This window comes from Rhodnius prolixus, unplaced genomic scaffold (genome assembly GCF_049639745.1).
Source record: "Rhodnius prolixus isolate KJV_2025 unplaced genomic scaffold, Rpr scaffold_3, whole genome shotgun sequence".
Classification (NCBI taxonomy): Eukaryota; Metazoa; Arthropoda; class Insecta; order Hemiptera; family Reduviidae; genus Rhodnius; species Rhodnius prolixus.
This window is the reverse complement of record NW_027411603.1, coordinates 18389419-18412138: the sequence shown is the minus strand read 5'-3', so window position 1 is coordinate 18412138 and position 22720 is coordinate 18389419. Positions and strand designations below refer to the sequence as shown.

The window sequence follows — 22720 nt, the reverse complement described above, 5'->3', positions numbered from 1 at the left end:
TCAACTGTGAATTTTATTGGATTTTTGTTGTTTGTGTACACAATCATTTTGAATCTGGCGCGCCCTCTCAAACAGCATACTTAAGGTACATCTTTTTTTTCGAAATCCTGAAATTAAATAAAAAGCTAATTGTATGAGAGATTAGATTTAGACTAGTCCTGTTTGCCTCAACGGTAAAAATTTATCACAAACAATAAAAAAGACCTCATTTTTATAGCTTTGAAATAAATCACATTTGTAAATATGCATCTTAAGTTTCTTCGAAATAATAATTAATATGATCTCTCATAATACTTTAAAAAGAATAATTTGGAAAAAAATACAATTTATTTTTAAAAGGTTGTCTGCATTGTTTGGGTGTTACTCAGTCATTGTGACTGTGATCAATATCTTGTGCTCAGTAGGTATATATATCGATATACATGTAAATCTAATAGAAATCTTTGGCTTTATTTTCTATGTAATTTGTTGATTTACGTGTGATTAGGAACATACTTTAGGAACTAAGTTACTTTATATGCGACATTATGGATCATTTCACCTCAGATTCTTTGTCAGGTTATTTTACTATTTAAATTTAATTTTTTTCTTTGTGCAGTTTATAAAATAATATTGTTCTTCATTTCTGGCCTTTTTTTACTTTATATTTAGTGAGAAATGCTTTCAGTTCGGTCAAAGATGTTGTTAAGATTTAGCCTATTTTATACTTAACTAAGAATTTAATGGATTTCAGGTTTCATGAATAGGTGTCATTAATTCAGTGAAGTGATGGGGCGGGTTGCAAGCCCGATGGAGGTTGGGTAGGCTTCTCCGCCCCGGCCAGCCATGGAGCCCAGGCCATTCGCCTTCCGTAAGGTAATTACTGTTACCTTTCTCTAGCATATTATCCAATTAAACAGAAAGAATGTTATACTCAATGAAAGTTGGGTGTCAGTTATTTCTGCATTTACGAAGGATATTTCCCAAAAATACAGCTTTTACTAGCTTGCAAATTAGAATAACACTGCATTGTAACTAGAAGTCTCATTAAAATACGTTTTAATAAGAAACAAAAAATTGATAACAATCATGTTTATGCAGCTACTGGCTGCGTACTTGTTAGCTAGCCAGGACTGAGAATTGAATTTATTAGTCTTCATATTCAAAAAAGTCTCCTAATTCTAGATAATAACAAGTTCCTACTATTGACTTCTTCAAAAAAGTATACATTAAAAATTTTTCGCTTTTTGTATTGCCCGAAGATAGGAGGGAGATTATTTATTTCGGTTTTATTAAGAAAGCGCTCCTACCATCAACAGCAAAACTACCAAAACCAAAATAAAAAATAATTTTCGGTTCTCCTGCCAAATGTAAATTTTAGATTTTCTAAAATGTTATTCTTGAATGCGTGTATTTATAACGTATTCTACATTGACCAGAACATTTAGAATGTCCCTTATTACTTAACCGATATTAAGCACTTTTTTTTATCATCAGTACAAAGTACCTATCTCATTTTCTGATTGATTACAATTAAATTATTCTGAACAAGATTTGTATAAAGAAAGTATATACTAAAAGTAATTTATTTTCAAAATTCTTATGCTCTACACCTTTTTTTTTTTTTTTGTAACAGTCTTTCAAATTTCTGTTTATATTTTTTAAATGTTTTTATATTCACCAAAAAGAATTTTTGTAAACAGAAAAAAAAAACTTTTTTTTAAGATGGAGGCGCTTGTAAAGCAAATGCAAGATCCAGACACTGGTGTCCCAGTTCGCAGTCAAAAAATTTTTTTAACATCTATTCCTTCTGCATTTATAGGTAAAAGTATTAATCGTCCCTTACTAGCATAATGGAAGATTTATAGGTTAGTTGTAAATTCTATTAGTTTCATCTTTTTTGTTTAGGTTATGATTTGATTGAATGGCTTATGGAGCATTTAAATATTGATGAATCCGGTAAGTTTAGTTAAAGCATATTTGTTTTATATAATATGGTATAATTAATAGATATGTTCAAAAGCCTTATTTGGCTTTTGGTAAAAAAGAAAAAGCAAGTAGACTAATCTTTATCCCGTTGGTATTTAACAAATCGCGCAAAATTGAAGTGATTCCATTTTTCCCTTTTCTTGTTCTCTTCATTTTTGCTATCCTTTTTTTTCTGCTCATGTCATAGAACAGCAACTAACTAACTCTACCAACACGACCTATTTCTAATTCCTTCCAATCTTCTCACCTTACTACAAGGCTGCCCTTGCCAAGCTCAATCTTTCAATGAATTTTTCAAAAATAGCAGAGAGGGTTCTCTTGTCAGCGAATGTGCATCCTGCATTTTTTTTTTTTTTTTTTTGGCTTTTCTATACTTCTATTTCAGCAACCTGACACCAATGTAAAATTTCAGAAATTCCACAGTCAATCAGATCGCCCTTTTCGCAGGCGTTATTTTACTGATTTGCTAATATTCCGTCACAGTTTCAACACTACAGAAAAGCACAGGCAGAAAGTGAATGTAATATTACAAACTTTCATTCATCTTGGCAAAGCTTATTTCCTTTTAATCAGTTAGATTGGTGCTTATTTAATTTGTAGTATGCCTTTGTCGCCCTCAATCCTCGGTACCATTCTTTAACGTCTGGTTGATATTTCTTTAGTACAATCACATATTTCTTGTTTTTTTTTTTTTTTTGCCCACAACCAAAAGAACATACTGCAGAATCCTGATTTCATTTTCCCAACGTTTTAGCATATTAGATGCAATATTCGAGTTCTGACTTTAACAAGTTCAATTTTTCCGAAACATTTTTTACCTCTTCTCATATTGTTATATACTCCTTATCGCTAAGATTTTTTGATTTCGATAGTTTAATTGTCGAGGAGTCTGGATAGAAAACTATTTTCGCATTTATCTGTAATCGTAAATAAACTGATAGTGATAATGATAGAGAAGGGAAGTGAGAGCTAATATTTTCTACTTATGTAAAGGTTGAAGTAAGATGAAATGAATGATAATTTTTTTAAAATTAGGTTTTTAATTATCAATATTAGTTAATTGGTATTTTTAAATATTTTAAAATTTAAATTTTACTAATCAGTTTTGTTGATATAGTTGGCTATTTCGTATGAATTCATTCTAGGTGAAGCCGTACATCTTGCAAACCAGTTGTGTCAATATGGTTACTTGTTTCCTGTAACAGATTGTAAAACATTAACAGTGAAAGATGATAATTCTCTCTACAGATTTCAGGTATGTTTTACAGCCAAAATTAATTAATAATAAATAAAAGCAAATTATTATTATAATAAGGGGAAGGACAAATTTCGCATGGCGAATGCAGTCACTCGTTACACGCCTTGCAACCAATAAGACGCAATTTGGCGTTTAGGGAAGATTGGCCTCCAGATGAGTACACGGTAGGAAGAATTGTAAGAGTTTTTAAAGAGAAGCACCTTAGAGTGACCTAAATTGGTAGGTAAGTCTCCGAGGAAAAAGTAGAAAAAAAAAAGTTCAGTTTGTAATCAAAATTTGTTTTATTATTTTTTTACTAATATAATCCTTGAGAGTAAAATAGTCTAGAACAGCGTTTCCCAAAGTGTGGGTCGCGACCCGACACCGGGTCGCAGAAAAATTCAGCTGGGTCGTGGCAAAAATTGTAAAAACACAAAAAATCTATAACATTTTGCTCTAAATTTAATATTTTTCGAAACTTTTTCAAGTACTGCAGGTGGCCACCCTTTACCACCGTTTCCTACCGGACCGTTTAAATTCGGATGCTCTGATTGGCTGATTTCGATTCGTCATTTAGTGCCTTCTGTCGATATTGAAAAGGAAGAAATGCTTAATCTTAGTGAACAAGAAGTTGATAATTTAATTGAAAGTGTTTGAAACTGTACCACTAATTAATTTTTGGTTGCGCTGTCAAAAGGAATATCCAAGCGTAAGCGAAAAAGCGATACACTTTTTAATGCCTTTTGTCACCACTTATACGTGTGAAACTGCGTTCTCAGCTTTGGTGTACTTAAAAAATAAGTATCGAAACAGATTAGATGTCGAACCTAATTTGAGAATAAAATTAACATCATTAAGTCCTAATTTGAAATTACTATGTGATGAAAAACAACATCTTCCTTCGCACTAAGGTCAAAATATGTATAACAAAATTTACTTTATTTAAGTTTTAAATGAAGATAATGGATTGTCTTTAATTACTTATGTTTTTGTAATATAATTATTTTGCAATATTTGTGTATGAAATAAACAAATAACTTAAACTTTGATTTTTATTAAAAAATAAAATTTGTTTTGTAAATAAATGTTTTTTTTATAATGTGGGTCGTGAAAAAATTTAAAATCTCGTACCGGGCCGCGGTCAAAAAAGTTTGGGAAACGCTGATCTAGAAGATTTTTAGCTTACTATTTTATTTTAATGAAAAACTGGAGGTCGTAAATAATACATTGATTTTTTTTTTTCATTTTTGCTTTCTCTGACTCCTGGAAAGAATAAAGTATTGTAATCGAGGAGATTTTCGCTTCTGTGATTGCATCAGAAATATCCGGTTTGAGTGAGCTCGCCTGAGTACGGAAAAGTATTTTTCAAGTAGATTAGTTGCTAGTCTCTTCCACCCTCCCTATATGTACATATGTATACTAAATTGAAAAAGAGGTTCATGCAATTTTTTTTTTTCTACTTCCCTATATCCAATGAAAATTTACGTTTAATTTTTTTTAGAACATTTCACGATAAGGACTCAGATCTGAACTATTAATTTCAAAATTAATTTGTAACCGTTTTGCTAGCCACCTACTCACCCAGAGCAATTTTTAAAAACATTTTTTCGTACTCAGGGTATCCAAAAGGGGGGTGTATCCGGTAATATCTCAAATTTGAAATCTTACTCATTTGTATATTTGTTTTGATTTTTTTTTTTGTACTCAGAATTTAGGGGATACATTTATGTATAAGTATTTTAATTTCAGGCTGCTTATTATTGGCCATGGCATCATCGTAATCCTGATAATGTAGAATATGCTATTTATTTAGTAAAACGTACTCTTAGAAATAAACAACGTCATGCACTAGAAGATTATGAAATCGTAAGTAATTATTATTTAAATAATTTTAACATTCAGTTAAGTTTCTAACTATTGAACGTTACTTTTTTTTTTTCAATTTAAGGATGCCCTTAACAGCTTGAAGCGTAATTTACAAAATAAATGGGAAATTGTTATGATGCAAGCTGAGGAACAAGTAGGTTTTTATAATTTTATCCTTTTACGCAACATTTTATCAATTTTTCTAAGAAATATTAAATCCTTTTTAAATTAGCTACAATTGATGGTCCGTTGATTTGACTTTATAGCAACTTTCTGTGCTGTGTCCATTGTTTATAACAACTGTATCTAATGAATTCTTAGATGTTTGGATTATTTAAATAAATACGTTTTCTGTTTGTTCTGGATATGAGCAATATGTATTTATCTTCGTTCAAGGACTCTTCATAAATATTTATTATACTTTCATTTTAATAGTTTATTTTCTAGGTTCAAATAAAATCAGTAACTTATTTCAAATTGAAACAAAAAAATATATATTTTTTTTTTTAGGTAAAGGTAGGAAAAGAGCGGAAAAAAATGGATAAATTAGTGGCGGATTCCCAAGAAAGAGCTTATTGGAGAGTTCATAGGCCTCCTCCAGGTTGTCAACCACCCCTTGAGCCTTCTCCGATTACCACATTGCGCCGTTGCATTAACGCACTTCCTTTAACTTCCCAGGTAATTAAGCTTCATTGTATTGTTAAATTAATTGCTAAATCGTTGCTAGATCCTAAATCTGATTAGAGAGATCCTAAGTCTGTGGATTTTGAGGTAGGCGTTTGTACTTAGAATGAGATTGAGTTGATTTCTCACTTCATGTCTATCCTTCATCCACTTCTGCCTAACGTTTTGAAGCCCACACTTTGTCTTTGAATTTCAAGATATGTTCTTACAAAACTTTCTTAGTTTGGTAATTAACCTTTTTGATAATTCAGTTGCAATTAGCTCTTTAGTTTAATATTAAAAAACATATTTTGTTTCAATCATTGGCACGATTTTAGGAGCTACCTCGCTAATCATCCAAATTTCCACATTCAGCTTTTTTCTCTTGTCCAAAATTAGATAATATCTCAAGCATTCAATAAATCGAACGGTCATGTCAGAAAGTTTTCTTTTATATTAGTATAAGAATGTGATGATTGCAATAAGGCCACCCCTTGTGATGAATTACAATTTCCAGAATTGGGCAGATTTTCGTCGAGAAAAACTTCTGTGATTAAAACTGTAAGTCCTGGTTAGATAAAAACAATGTGACGTGACCACCCTTTACCACAGCTACCCTATGATCGTCATGTCTGGAAGGTCTGGTATTACAGTCTTTCCATTTTTTTTTTCATCACTTTAAATAGATAATTCTGCTATATTTTTCTAATTTAATTGTCAAATTTTTCTTTATTTCACTTTCTTCTTATCTATTTTTCCGAAAACCTAAGATATTATATTTTTTGTTCCTTATATCGATTAATTTGTTTGAGTTTAATGGGATTAATAGTAAACTTAATAGTTTAATAATTTAAATTTATTATGTTTCTTTTTACTTTTTAATTGATGTAGAATTAGTTATTCCATTGACTACTTATTGTTATTATAATTATACTGCATATTAGTACTGTTAAAATCTAAATGAAAGGGTGTAAAATGTTAGGTAATTTTGTGCACATTTGAAGTGATATAATGAAGAGGTGAAGTGATCACATCAGATTTTTGTCAATTGTCGGATAGTATGATTAGTGACCTGTATACTCTTTGGAGGTTTTCTCTAGAAGGTATTAGTTGTTGTTTTATTGGAATCTATAAAACTAATATTTTTTCAGATTGAAATTTTAAAACGACAGGTATCGAAATCAAGAGTAAAATTATCCCAAGCAATTGAAGGACTTGTTACTTACTCAAACACTTATGCAGAATATGATCCTTTATTTACTCAGCCACAGCCTTCGAATCCATGGCTCTCCGACGACCCATCTTTGTGGCAATTTAATCAGTCCATGTCAGTATTCAACTATCAGATTATGTGCACTTCAAGAGGTGTAATTTAATGAAAATAAATCTTAATTAAAAAACATTAATGTTACAGAGTGGAAGTACCAACAGAAAAGAGAGTTAAACGTTGGGCACTCTCATTTGAAGACTTACTAGCTGATCCCACTGGTTATTTTTTATTATTTATTAGAATGATTATTCATTATTATGATATACTAATTAATAATATATGTAATAAAATGTAGGTGTTGCAGAATTTACTAATTATTTAAGAAAAGAATACAGTCATGAAAATATAAGATTTTGGCTTGCGGTGAAAGAATTACGCCATTGCTCGCACTCACAAGTTCCTGTCAAAGTTAACAGCATTTATCAGTAAGATTTATTTATTGTCATAGCTGCAAATATATATTTTCATACGTATTTTACATTATTTTATTGTTATTTCCAGAGAATTTCTGGCACACGGTGCTCCCTGTGAAATAAATATTGATTCGAAAACCCAAGAAACGACTTTAAATGAAATGAAAAATCCTTCAAGATTTACATTTGATGTAGCCGCACATCATGTATATAATGCTTTGTTGAATAAAGATTGTTATCCAAGGTTTATTCGTTCCGATCAGTACAAATGTCTTTTGGCAAATGCACTTCATCCTCCGATTAAGAAAAGGTTAGGACGTTATAATATTTATTTATTGTCTTATTAAATACTTATAATACTTTGTTCATTGTTAATAAAAATGAAAACAAGTATTATCAAAAGACTATATAAGAAATAGTGTAGTCATGATCGTAAGTAGGACATATGGGTCCTGAGTAACATAAATTTGAAATAGGTCTGAATCTGATCTATAAAAGACAACCACTTTTACTCATAACGAAATAACGATTTCTTCCTATGTACGAATTCGTTTTTAGGCATTTGAATTACTTCCACAAAAGTGGATAATATGTGAGATTTTATCAATTCTTTTTACTTCTTTCTCATTTTTCTTATATGTTTCTGGAATTCGAATCTTTGTTGATACATTTTGAAAATAGAAAGGAAATAGTGATCACAATATTCTACAGTACATATATGTCTGAAACTTTTAAAACTTCATGATTAATAAACATGGCAAAAACCATGTATTTAAGTTATCAGACTGGCCCTTGGTTCTAACTCTTCGCTTTTTTTGGACGTTTTGTATCATGATTATATATTGTTAGTTAAAAGTTTTTGTAAAAAAATTTGTACCATTATTTCACAATCGAAATAATGAACTTCAAACTATACCAAGTTGGTGTGTTAAGATTTAATTTAATATTGTATGTTTGGCCGTTTTTAATGTACACAGAAATCCAAATGGTTGGCAAGGGTCAAAAAACGAACTACAACTAGTAAACTTTTCAACACTTTTGTTATCCGTCCATTTGATTTTATGCATCGTTCAATATTTATAAAAAATCAATCTTTATAAAAAGTGAAACAAATGAATGTCATTAAATAAGGTAATGTGAATTATACTCGTAAATCTACTAAATGTAGTAAATTCATGAATACGATACTTGAGGCGAATGTTTGTGTTGAGGTCCTTTTAAGGGCTTACCCGTCCTTTGTCTTCCAGTACCCTACTTATTTTCGAACTAACCTATTGTAATGCCTCCTTTCAGATTGGCATCTATTTGCGTTTTGATAACAATGTAATTCAGAATCAAATCTTCTTCAAATATGAATTTATTATGGAAATTCTTATTTAACAACAAAAATTCTTCACATTTCTTAAAATAAAAAGTAAAAAAAATGTCAATAGGTTTTTTGGCTTTGGCGGCGGCGGGAAGAAGAAAAGTTGTACTGGCACGGTGGCCGCGGTAGCTAGCAAACGTAGAGGAAGCGACCGCAGTCTGTCCGGCGTCATCCACGAAACATCATTTACAAATCAGATGCAAGTACCTATTACTTCCTATTATAATCCGACTTTCGACATATTAACAGGTTACTATAGTTGGTTGTGGATTTATTTTGATTTTTTTTTGGCTTGATTTCAAGATTTTCCACGATTAAGGATCTAACGAGTCCATCCATATTGCTAACAAGGAAAACAACAATATAAGTGTTGTAGAACATAAGTTTGACCCAAAACTAATTTTCTAAGATCACATTAGTCTCTGACGAGTTAAGATGACTAAAAAAGATGAGAAAACTTTCACTGTCTAAACTACTTAATCCACGGCAATTCTCTTTTTCAGGTCACAAACGGAGAATTTTTTAACTATTGATTGGAACTATTGATTCATAAGTCTATTATTAGGTACTTGGGAGATTAGGTCATGTGAACGATGAAAACGAATCGTTTGCATAGAATGAAGCTCTTTGAGTCTCTAGATATCAGCTGTCAAGAAAATTACTGAACTTACAATCTTATTTCTGTTGATTAGCCCTATACATGCTTCTAAATCCAGCTTAATTTCTCTCGGAGAATTGCTAGGAATATACTCTTCTTTTTTCAACCTGCTTTTGCCTACTCATCTTTAAAAAAAAATCTCGTATTACGTTTTCTTGCTCCTGGGATGCACATAGAAATGTTAACCTACGTAGAGACCTCAGATGGCTTTTTAAGTTTAAAATGCCCTCTTTTACAGGGCATTCAGATTTTACATTTAGCATTGCAGAATCGAAGTAGGAAGCTAGAGGAAATCAGTACAATAAAAATTGAATAATAGTAATCATAATGTGTTTATTTTTTTGAAACATTACAATAATTTTGGATGTATATACAAAAAAGCACTCATATATGGACCGTAGTCCGTCCGACAAGTTGATTCTCACAAACTTACAAGTTTATAATGGAAAAATTAAAAATTGAAATGCGAAATTAAATGCAATCCGTAACTCCAGGCTCTCCTGTGGTATATTCATACAAATTATTCCAGCCGTAATCACCATTCAAGTGATTAACCTCCTTTTCATAAGATAAACAATTGTCTCCTAGCCAACTGATTCTAAATTCCTGGAGTACGGGTCACATACCCAGGAAATGGACTATATTTTCTATTGCACCTGTATTGCAAAGAGCTCATGTATAACTGACGTTATAATTTAGGTTGAATAATTGGCCCCTTACTTTGAAAATAAACTTCTTCTTGTCAGCAGTATAATTATCGTTTTCCAAATCTACCTTCAGCTCTTTATACAAAATGTGAAAGTGGGATTTATTCATATTTATGCGCAGACTATTTTCAAATTTCGAGCCAATACTTTCCAACAGGTTATTTACAGTCTCTTTACTATATACTTGTTTGGCAGAATTTGGACAGATTATTTGAAATTTATTACATAAACATTGAAGCTGTTAATGCCAAAATAATTTTTTATTAATAATTTCTTCTGCTCGTATTCTAGGAAGGAGGTCAAGAGACAACGATAAAACTTTGTGAAAATAATTACAAAGCATCTTAAAAATGTATAAAATTAGAGGGCTGGTATTCGTTTCTTGGTACAATACATAATTAGGAGTGTTCATAGGTAACCTAAATAATTTTTTGAGAAAAAAGTGTTTAACTTCTCCATATTTTGAGATTGAAGGTAACCCCATACTTGTGAGTTGCATAACAAATTGTGAACCTAATTACGCTGTTGAAAATCTGAAACTTTGCTCGAGTTACGATATTTTCATCCTTAATTAATTTATTATATGTTGTCATAAACGCGCGCTTGGTTCACTCAATTTTTCCTCGAAATGCTGCTGGACAATTTAGGCGTCAACTTAATACCTCTACATTTTCCCCATTTAGAGTCCAATGTTCGCTATTAAACTAAAAATTGATTATTGTCGCCATCAGGTCCCTAAAGCCCTCCCTCAGCCTCGGAACATCAAAGTCTATCCGTACTGCCCAGTTACATATATATTATTTATTTTTAATTTACTTAGGAACAGGTAGTTAAACCTTACTCAGCTACTTTATTTCATCTAAAATTACTGATTTACTGTTTTGCAGGGATAGCAGTGTTTCTCCAGAAAGAAGTACACCCACTCACAAGGAGTTGAAACAGAAATCAGTCGAGCAAAAACAACTATCAGAAGATGAAAGACACACGGGTGATATTTCTACGCAATTAGAACCTGGGCCATCATTTTTTAAAACGGAACCGTTATTTACAAAAGAAATTGGAGAGCCTACAGAATTGATTTTACCTGTTAATAATAGCTGCGGCAATGCTTCTACTTCTGAAGATATGATTAAAAAACTCGAAGAAATTGATTTAAGAAATAAAGAAACTAAAAGTTCATCAAATATGGAAGCTATTCGTTTAAATGAAGAAAACGTGCTCAGTGTTGTAACATCCGAAGATAGTAATAAAATTAAAGAGCAAATTGTGGAATTTACTAACCCACAGATAACTAGTGTCATGAGAGAAAAAATTAAAAACGAAGAATGTGAAAGCCCAAATCCTGAACAGAAATTATGCACCGTTTTGAATAAAGTGTTAGGAATATCTTCTGAAAATTTAGTAGAAAATAAATTATTATCCTTAGACTCGCCTAATTTAAAACATATTTGTCAAGTTAGTGAAAACACTGAAGGTGCTATAGATGAAAAACTTAGGGTTGATTCACCTGAAGAAAGAAAAGAAGGCAGTGATTTACGATCAATTGATGTATCTAATGAGTGTCCGGACAAAACCGTCGATGTTCCTGGTGGGGGAGGCGTACCTGAAGATATATGCACTAGTGGTAGTCAACGACGTGCTGATATCTGCCCTTGGGAAGATGAGTAAGTTAATTATTTTTATAGAAAAAACCTAAGCATTTTAACGAATTTATTGAGCAGTTTGTTCTTTAGTTAAATTACAACGTGCTCAATTTGTTCTAAATAATGATTTTGAACTAGTAAAAGACGAAATAGCCATTTGATTATAAAACGAATAGATTGAAGGCCTGATTGCAGTTTTTGATCGAAAAAATACGTATTTTTTTATTTTTTTTGTTGCCAGAAGGCCGAATTCTTTTAATTAATGAATTCAAATGTTGAAGAGTTTACGACAGATACTACATTTAAGTGGGCTTCTAACTTAATAAGTTAGAGAAACCGCCTGTCTCACTGCCACGGAATTTAATGGCTTTATAACACTTTGAAAATTAATTAACGATACGAAATAGCTACGGTCTTTCTACGAATATCAGTTTTAAAGTTACGTATTTACGTATATTTAAGAAGAGTTGAAGGAAACTAAAATACAACTGTTTGGAAATATATTTCTCAAATATGACACCAATAAGAATTAAAATATTCAAGCAATGAAGATTTTTGTTTATTTGAGGTATAGATCTTAAAACTCTATTAAGTTTAATAATTATCATTCATTCATAATTATCAAGCTAGTACATTGGAGTGCCTGTTATTCCAAACCCAATATTTAAGAGCAACTCTGAAGGACCGAGTCAGATTACATTAGAATTTTTAAAATAAAGTCATGTTTATTAGATAATGGCTAATGTCAATTTTCACTTAACGAGTGCAAAAATTAAAAACCATGGTGCCATAGGGATTATAACATGAAATACATAAAATTCTTTACTTTCTATTCAGATGATCTTCTTTCTTTAATATTGTTAATTAAGAGATTAAAACTAATGTGATTCATTAACGATTCCGAGACCGAATTTCGCGAACCTCTGCCCCACAGCAAATATGCCCTTCTTTGATGCATCTTAATTGCTGTGTTTCTTCTATTTGCAAAACCTAAAAGACAATTTTCTGCTAGCAATTTAGCAGGTTTCTTAATCATACTTACCAGATGACCACCGAAAAATCTGATTTGCGTATGATTTTAATTTTTTTCTTTTGCTAATCCATTTTAGATTTTAACCGTGGATTGGCGAATTGATTTTGTTTGAAAGATTATGTCTAGCCAACATGCTTGACTTTGCAATGACTTTCACAGATGCGCTAGAACTTAGCATCCCCTATCATTAAACAAATGGTTTAAATTTTTTTAATTGCATCTAAAAAAATATAAACTAGCCAAAGAAATGCGAATCTTTGCCTCTCCTCAGTACTGTTCTAGATAAAGAATAAATTGCATTCAGTTACTTTTTTTTTAATTATAGTCACAAGCAAATTTACTGATAATAATAGGGGGTCAGGGAAGGGATTAGCTATGAGGTTAGCATACTGGACTCCCACGCGGAGGTCCCGGGTTCGAATCCAGCAGCTGACCCTTAGATTTTCTCTTCCTAGGAGCTTCTTACAGCTCACTGTTTGGTGATGGACAGTGTTGTCTGTAACGAGAGAACACTGTCCGGAGGCCGGCAGTGCACTGGAAAAAGCTCCGGGCGCTAATAACCTCAGCTGTTGATGCGCCAAAAAATTAAAAAAAAATAATAATAATAATAGGGGGTCGAATCCAGCTGCTGACTCTTAGATTTTCTCTTCCTAGGAGCTTCCTACAGCTCACTGTCCGGTGATGGACAGTATTGTCTGTAAAGAGAAACTAATGTGATTCATTAACGATTCCGAGACCGAATTTCGCGAACCTCTGCCCCACAGCAAATATGCCCTTCTTTAATGCATCTTAATTGCATCTGATTTAATTGCATCCGAACACTGTCCGGAGGCCGGAATTGAATGAAAAAGCTCCGGGCGCCAATAACCTCAGATCTTAATATCTTTTTCTTTTTTTTTAATAATAATAATGTTGGTTGCAAAATTAGAAGAGCTTTGTTTATTGCAAGATTGAAATTATTCTTAAAGTTAATTAATTTATTATCATTTCCTTGTGCATCGACACTTGGCTAATAACGCTAAGTAATCTTGTATTGTTGAAATTTAACTGTGATTTAATTGTTCTAACAGTGGTTTTATTGTTCTTGGTGTGCAGTTACTTTTGAATTCAAATCCTCTCTTGAAATATGTTAAATAATTTTATTTTATTACACGTAAAACATATTAGCGAACCAGTTGTCATATTCAGTTCAGATGCAGATGTGAGTCTATAAAGTTTTTTCAGTTTTCATATTCTTAGGATAAATTTAATATTTTGCATACTTAATGTCCTTATAATAATATCAAGAAATGTGTTTACCTCCTTTCAAAACTTCAACTTTTCCGCCGACTACGGTTCATTAATGTTAAAGCGAAAAATGTAATATATGTGGCCTTGAGAATAATTATTTTGCCCGCCCTCCTGCATATCCAAACAACGAAATCGAGACATTACTGTAAAATATGTGCTTAAAACGAAAAAAAAAAAATATAGTTTAGGTTAAAAAAATAAATAAATATGCTGAGCTCAATGAACGTCTAGAATAACAGCCATATTTCAATAAAATCTGAAGTGAACCCTCTCTTGACTTTCTCTTGCAACAGTATTATATATTTATATTTTATTACTTATATTTATATTATTATTATATATTATATTTTATTTACTTATTTTTAAAGTGCTTTTTAAAATAGCTGCGACTTTTTGTTTTTAAGACATTTTACAAATGTCTATTTTCTTTTTTCCAGTTTCGGGAAATCTGTCGAATTTTTCTATACTTTCATGTACTTATTGCTAACATGTCGATCTATAACTTTTATTTGCAGCATTTTCCCGGAAAAATTCTTAAGGAATTCTGGGAAAAAGTTGGGATAAGCTTCTCTCTAGTAAAGTTAAATTTAAGCGTAATTAACGATCTCATTATCTGTATTAAAAATAGGAATTCAATATGTAAGTAAAATTTAAAAAAGTATTTTTTTTTTTTAAGTATAGGCGCATCGATTGCTTCAGCCATTAGTGCTACTGTTATTGTTAGCGATTTTTTCGCAAAAAAAGTTTTAAGGAAATTTCATTGGTATATTGCGTTAAGAGAAAGTCAAATGAGTGTTTGCACCAGATTTTGGTTAAAAATAAAATGTACCCATAAATAAATTTATAAATTTTAATAAATTTATTAATAAATAAATTTTACTAACTATCCATTTTAGTGAGGTGTTAGTAAAAACGTCTGGGTGAATATTTTTATGGTATAACATAAAATATAAATTAGTAAGTTTATAATTTAAAGTTAAACCTTTTTTTGCTTTCATAGGTTTTCCTCTCATGCGTTTTTAAACAGCGATAAACGGCTGCGGCAGAAACAACTCTCTGATTTGGGAAGCTAATAAATTCATAACAGAATAAGGTTGAATACTAACTATATCATCACTTGATGGCTTTAAATATTTCTGATGTGCACACTGATAAATTGTTGAAGGCTCTTTTAGTGGTTATTCATGAACTTGATTCTTAATTTAGATTCAATGACAACAGTTTCCTGTTATATCGACTCCTTCATAGCTTCTAAAGTTAACGGCCTACGTTCGCACTTCTTTGCTTTAAAATAACTTCACAAAAAATATTCGCTTGGGGTCAAATCTGGCAAATGCAAGAACATAACTTGTCCAGGAAACTTTTTCCTGGAGTAAAAGTGAGCGACGAGCTGTTGTTCGGGCTGTATGGCTTATATCTGCGCATTACGATCATTGAGAATTTTGCCAGGTTGAGAAAAAAATTATTTACCATAACCACGACCAAAAGCGATCACTGTGCACCGTAACAGTGACATAGTCCTCTTCAGATAAGTAGGGGACTCACCACACCAAAGTTAGAAACGCACCCACAACTTTTGGTCTATGCTGCTCGTTGGTGAAGTTCTCGAGGTTACTTTCATACTGTATTAGAAGTTCAGCTTGTATCCTGTGCCGCAGAAATAGAAATGTACCTCTTCAGGGGGGGGGGGAAGAAAACTACTCTGTGATTCAAAAGTTCCGAAGTTCTCGATACAACGTCTTTCAAAATCAGATAGCTTCAGTGATAATGTAAACGCAGTTTTGTAATGATGCATTAGAAGATCCAGGTGTAGAATTTTCTTACTCTTCTGTCAGACAACTTTAGTGCAGCCATGATTTTCCGACTGCCACATTTACCAGTTCTGTTACGGCCCAAGGATTGCCAGGAGTTTCTGTTTTAAAGAAGGCGTCTAAAGTTTGTTACCCAACGGTAAATCGTTTACTTATCAGAAACACTGTTCTTTCGACCAAACACAAAGTGTACGCTATGTATGTATTATAAAAACTTCATCAATAAGTGCTCGATGCTCTCCCGAACGACGCTGTCTTCCCATGTGTACACTGAAACACGTATGTACACTGCCCTGTCCACTCTTAAGATATGCTCCTCTCAAATCGGGGAGTTCTTTCTCCCGAACTAATATGTATTTTTGCGCTCGAGACGCAATGATCTACTTTTATTTACAACATTTGAAAGTCAGTAACGGGTATATATAAAAAATATCTCATAAATCACTGAGTCTTTCCATATATTTACAGACTAATTTAAAATATTTGTGTATATTGATTTTAATCATACGTTGGTCTTATGGTTTGGTTGTCTTATAATTGATGTCTAATGGTTTTGTTAGTCATTTTGTAATAAGTTTAAATAAAATATTTTTTTTTTATTACAACGATTTAAATTTAACCGCTTGCATTGTAAGAAAGGCAGATTTGCTTGAGAGGCTTATTGCTTTCATTTTATATATTTATGTGCACTACTCGCAACAAAAAATTTTTTACACCACAAGAAACAAGTAATAATGAGTGAGACAACAAAGTACTTAGGATTTCTTTATTTAAAAGTTTTGTAATTTTCTATTTTTTCCGAAGAAAGTTCATTCTATCCCTGTCCAAATTTTACTACAATAAGTAGACATTTTATATTTAAATAATTAAAAATATGTTGTTCAACAAGGGTATCTAATCTAAACAATGTAGTTCCTGCGTCATAAAATAGGGACGTCAAAATTTTCCTGCAATTTAGTGTATAGTGTTATTCAAAGTGATATTATGAAGCTTAATCAAGTTTATTAGGAGTGATTGATTAAAAAAAAAAATTCGTCTGGATAAGTTGAAAGTTTATTTTATAACTACCGATAACTCTTTTAAGGCAATTGCTATGCATAGCTAACTGGCAATGATCGATTAAAACCATCCAGTGTATATTTAAAAAAAAATTTGTTTTGGGTCAGTTGTCAATTTTTTTTTTAACAGAGATTTAGTTTGGTGGGAAGATCTTGTTTGTTCATTGAAGTGTTCTGATAATGCAACGAAAATTATGAAACTGAACCTTTTTTTTTCCTTTGACCAATCGTATAAAGATTTTTAAAAAATTATGAAGTTTTAAGGTATTTTTGTTTTTGAAAAGTAATGTTTCAAAAAAAAAAAAAATGGAGAAGGAAACGACAAAAAAGTGAATGAATAGTTGATTGAGGATAATCTTTGATTACTGTTGCAGGGAAAACTGCAAGACTGAAGAGCCATTTGTTAAAAAATATGCTACTCTTGGCTACCTGTAAAAGCTCCTAATTTTATTTTAGACTGTGTGTGATAACATAGCGTGGTTTGGAGTTAGCGGATATTTCTGAGCCCCTGTTCCGCTTCTCATCCACACTATGTTCAAGTACATATATTTTTTCATTTATTAAAATTCTAGCACTATTTCTCACATACAAAGAAAACTGAAATTAAAAACAAAACAAAAAAAACGCCAATTAATACACCAAAGGTTTCTTATCCAGCGAACTTCATAGGAATTCTGGATACTCTCAATGATAATATGCATATTTACTTTGTTACATTTGGCATTCATTATCCTGGATTAGTTTAGAATTGATGTTTAGAACTATGCCGTAAGATAGTGAGTAGCCTTGCCGTAGATCATGATGGTTTAAAATGGCATAAGTATATTTAATATTACACACTAAAAGATTATTTTTTCAATAGTCTGCATTAAAATGGTTACGTACTTAAGGAGTGTATGTTTTGTGAATAGTGCATGTCATTGGTGTAACAATAAAAATGTCCATTGTAACCGCTTGCATAGATTGTATGTGAGAAGATCGTTTTAAATATTTCTAAAAATATTTTTTATTTTTTTTTTGTATAGGGCATATGCATTATATATTTATGCCCATAATTCAGAAGCCTAAATGTGGATATATAATTACAATAGCTTTAGAATGTTAATGACACTTTTATGTAAATATATAACATTTTGAAACTCGGCAGTGATTTTTTGCAGAGGTACTAAACAAGTAAAAAATATTTAACTTCCATAATTAAATTATAGTAGTAACAAGAATTTTTTCAAGTTTAAAAACCTACTAAGATATAAGATCTGTGATTATTTTTTAAAAAAAATAGTTGTTAGATTATATAATATGGTCTAAAAAGCATTATTTGTTTTTCTAACACTGTGATTACAAAAATGATTTTTTGTTTTTATATATATATTTAATTAAATTATAATAATAGTTTAAAGTATCAATTGTATATATATATATAAATATAAAAATAAATAATTCATATCCAAATATTTTGCTGATTTTGTTATGTGTAGTTGAATAGAAGCTTCGGACAATATGTTTCACTGTTTATAAATATTATATAATAGTGTGACAGAAAATCAGAAAATAAAATAAACTTGTTTTTGTATATATATATTATGTATTTGTAGAATTTTATGTACAATTATATTTTGTTTACTCATATGTCAAAATTATATTCAATATTTAACGAACTTCTTAGCGGCCTATAATATGTATAATAAATTTATTTATTAGATCTATTATTGTTTATCTACCATTAGAACTCAAACAGTTTCAGATTGAGAAGAAAACAGGTAGCAGTTGTCAATTTTATAAAGGTTTTAAATAATAATTCTGCCATTTAAATGTTATATGGGCTTTTTGCTTATAAAGTGTAGGGCTTCATTAAGCTTGTGTTTATTTTTTAATACAATTCTGTCATTCTCGTATTAATAAAAACATTAAAATTTATTAATGCAAATTATTTAAAAAACAATCCAAATAATCAAGTTCAGCATTGCACTTAAAACTTACAGAATATTCATTTATTAGTTCCATAATCTAAGATTTGACAATCGGTTAGCATCGAATTTAGGGAATCCTTAGCTTCCATTGCGAATTGCATTCTCAGTTGATACTAGACTAATGAGGTTAGAAATATAATGACACTGCATATTGCTTTGTACTGTAGGGCAGCGCTCAGCGAAGTAATTACTATCTTTGGATAGTATCGTTCTTTAGTTGATCGTTAGAAGGAAAACGACCTGGTCTTAAGAAGACTTCAAAAAGGAACCTGTGTTCCGCCGTCATACTCGTCGCTTAAGTTAATCTTAAATGTATTCGATCGGATTCAAATCTGTACTTCGAGCTCGACACGCCAAGCACTCAATTCCAACCTCATTCAGGTAGTTAACCAAAATACATGTCCCAAGGGGATTGGCATTAGCAAGAATCTCCCACCAATGTTCGACCAAAATGACCCTACATGTTATTCGATTATGACTTGTAAGTACCTCTGTGTAGTTAGAGTTCTTCCTCGCACAACAACCAATTCGGTACGTGTGTCCAGGGAAATGTAATCCTAAAACATCAATGAGCCACCACGGAAAACCTCCAGAGGAACCATATAGCTTTGGGCCAATATTCAATTTACAAGTTCCCTTGGGTACTGATGCCTAGCCATTTGTGTGCTGTGGTAAAAAGTGGTATATGAGCTGGGTGCCGGGCCCCAAGGTCATTTTTATTGAGCCTTCTTCTTACAATCTAAAGGAAATCGTAACATTTAATTTTATGAGGAGCTGTAACGAAATAATCACTACGTTTCATTCGTTATTTTTCAGACAAATTAAATAAATGTTACTGAAATTAACTACACGTTATATGTTCAATTATACAATCAAATAATAGTTTTGAGAAATTTAACTTTTTTATCAATGGCAGTGAATTAAATTTCCAAGAATACATTCACAGATGAGTCTAGATTCATCCTACATTCTCCAGATGGAAGGATCAGAGTTTGGAGGTGATAAGGGGAGAGATATGCAGAGGCTAACATTTCTCAAAGAATGGCTTTTGGTGGAGGCGTTGTTATGATTTGGGGAGGCATAAGTTTTGACAGACGTACAGACTTACATATCGTGGAAAATGGGGCGCTAAATGCCCGGAGATAACTTGAAGAAGTTCTTCAGCGATATGTAGTGCCAATCTCTGAAAGAGTCGGTGATAATTTTTTATTATTGCAGGACAATGCCAGATATCCAGGACAATCTGCTCGAGTTGTCCTTGAGTGCCTACAGGATGTTGGGATTCGTCGTTTGGTTTCCTCGCCGAGAAGTCCAGACCTAAATCCAATCGAGCACCTTTGGACACAATTGAAAGACGTCTCATACTTCGTCTGATTACCCTAGGTTCTCAGTGAGCTACGGACAACAATTATTGAAGAATGGAAGAGATTTCTCAAGAGATTATCCAAAATCTAATCGCTTCAATACCAAGGAGGTCTGCTGCAGTTATGAGAGCAAAAGAATGTATCACTAAATATTGTTGAAATAAAAAATAAATAAAGTGATCATAAAAGAGCCATTTAAATTTTAATTTTTTTAGCTTTATTTTTATTTAGTGCAATAAAACCAGGTTTTTCTTAAATTTTAGGTAGTTGTTCTTTTTTTCCTTTGGATTAGAGTTCAACAACATGAATCCATACAAAAAAAATATACGATAATACATTTTAACTTTAAATTATACACTGAGCGGCAAAAAAAGTGGCCACCCTTAAAAAAATGTATTTAACCATTCGTTATTGCAAAAATAATATATTTTTTGTACCATACGTTGACGAGGAATTTTGTTTAAACACGATAATGCACGGTCTCATACAGCAAAGATTGTTTCCCGCTACCTGGAAAAAGTTTCAATCCGATGTTTAGAGTGGCCAGTATATAGGCCAGATCTAAAGCCTATTGAAAATCTATGGGATGAGTTGTCAAGACGAATTAAGAGACGTCCAACATTATCAGATTCGCTTCAGGAGTTAAGGGTTACCTAACGGAAGAATATGAAAACATCCCTCAGGAAATTATTCAAACTCCCCGTCGAATGCAAGCCGTAATAAACGTAAGAGGCGGAAACAAACCCTATAAATTGGAAAATTAACATTTTGTTAATAAATAATAATTTTTCTTTTTTTTAAATACCACCTATTATTTCCTTTGAATATTCCTACGTAAACATACATGTGACCTGTTATTTATTGTAAAAGTATGTGGAAACGTTTATAACAAATTGATTGGAAATAAGAATACATACTGAAGGGTGGCCACATTTTTTGCCTCTCAGTGTATTTTGAAATTTTTGCAATACTTTTGTCCCGCAGTTTATATCCGAATAGTTGGTGTCTTGTATTTTCCTACCATGACAAAAATTATTTATTGTTATTGCAGTTTAGCAATTTGTAGACGTTTCAAAAACTTATATCATTCAAAACGCTATTCCTATTTCAAGAAAAATAGGGTAAATGGACGGAATTTCTTCTGTGAAATAAATATTTAAAAAAAAATTAAACTCTAATGTCAGAAGACAATGTACCAATTTCAGAGTTAAACAACAATAACGGTTAAGTAAGCAATTACATAAAGTTTTTAAAGACAAGTTCCGTACTTCAAATTGGATAGAATACTTACTTATCAATCTAATCAAATTAACAGGCAATTGATTTTAAGTAATGGGAAGAATTAATATCTGAGATAAAGCAAAATTGAACAAACCCTTTTTTTTTTTATTATTATGAACAATTGCACGAAGAAAGACTACTTCAGAATTTGACAAATAACAATTTCTTCAACGGTTCATTTGTTGGGAGGATCTTGCTTGCGTAGTAGAGGGTGCTATTTAAATGTAGAAGGTACTATAAAAATGAAAATGTCTTGTATGTCAAACAGAAATTGTAAATAACCGTACCATCTAGTGGAATACAAGCAAACTAATGATTACTGTTATTGACTTTGCCGGTAGATCGCTTCTTTTGTGTTTGTGCTCTCTTAATAGTTGTAAATTTCCACTTTAATACGCCTGCAATTCAAATCATTAATTATTTTTAGTTTTGTTTAAAGCGAATTCTTTGTTTCTGAGGGATTGTCTGTTATCACTAAAATAAATAAACATAAAAATAAACAAATTACTACTCAAAAAAGCTAAAGAATGAAGTTTTCTATTATTGCAAAATAAATAAATAAAAATTGAAAGTAATTGATTTAAGAAAGAATGTAGCATTAAGAAAATGAACAAACAAATCAAAAGACTAATGGCATTAACTGACAACAAAAAATTATAAATGTTTGATATTTAAGGTGCGTCAACATCCGAGGTCATTGGCGCCCGTTTTTTATGTATTGCTATCCTTCGGACAGTGTTCTCTCGTTACAGATATCGCTGTCCATCACCGGACAGCGAGCTATAAGAAGCTCCTAGAGAGAGAAAATCTAAGGAATCCTGAGTCCCTTCCCTCAATTAAAAAAACAAATTTAGTTGTCTAAACATTTACGTTACTGCAAAATAAAAACCTACCCAAAGAATCAGTGTTTGTGAATACAATTGTAATTGAAGAATGTATGAATATAGATGAGTGTGTGCATGTGAAGATGAGCTTCATGCGAGATTTCCAGTTGGGTAGTTGAACACAAATTTTAATGGGTCAGAATTTAAAAAAATTCGGTTTGAAAACTCACAGGATCTTTTCTCCTAGAATTCTCGAGTTGTTGTCATGTTACATTTTAACTTAAATAGTAAAAGGCCT

The 22720-nt window shown here is 31.5% G+C and overlaps 1 protein-coding gene across 3 annotated transcripts; it reads left to right on the top strand.

Moving 5' to 3' along the window:
* Nucleotides 1–364: 364 nt before the first annotated feature.
* On the top strand, nucleotides 365–20362 carry LOC141452938 (regulator of G-protein signaling 7-like). 3 transcript variants are annotated; one of them, XM_074125534.1, is made up of 15 exons: nucleotides 365–558; nucleotides 734–855; nucleotides 1705–1801; nucleotides 1888–1938; nucleotides 3114–3223; nucleotides 4955–5071; nucleotides 5154–5225; nucleotides 5582–5749; nucleotides 6886–7061; nucleotides 7149–7222; nucleotides 7300–7429; nucleotides 7506–7727; nucleotides 8851–8982; nucleotides 11036–11812; nucleotides 20172–20362. In XM_074125534.1, the coding sequence occupies exons 2-15, from the start codon at nucleotides 826–828 to the stop codon at nucleotides 20272–20274; spliced, it is 2259 nt and encodes a 752-aa protein (XP_073981635.1). In that variant the 5' UTR covers nucleotides 365–558; nucleotides 734–825; the 3' UTR covers nucleotides 20275–20362. The 3 variants fall into 3 exon arrangements, with proteins under 3 accessions (XP_073981635.1, XP_073981636.1, XP_073981637.1); XM_074125535.1 differs by lacking the exon at nucleotides 20172–20362 and adding an exon at nucleotides 15115–17343; XM_074125536.1 differs by lacking the exon at nucleotides 20172–20362 and adding an exon at nucleotides 17358–18900 and having other exon boundaries at nucleotides 366–558.
* Nucleotides 20363–22720: the final 2358 nt, after the last annotated feature.

Bases quoted from the DNA above. Each gene is read 5' to 3' on its own strand.
- LOC141452938 (XM_074125534.1), top strand. From the start codon at position 826: ATGGAGCCCAGGCCATTCGCCTTCCGTAAG. The intron at 5,226-5,581 runs GTAGGTTTTTAT...TTTTTTTTTTAG, and splicing joins TGATGCAAGCTGAGGAACAA to GTAAAGGTAGGAAAAGAGCG. The intron at 7,223-7,299 runs GTTATTTTTTAT...AATAAAATGTAG, and splicing joins CTTACTAGCTGATCCCACTG to GTGTTGCAGAATTTACTAAT.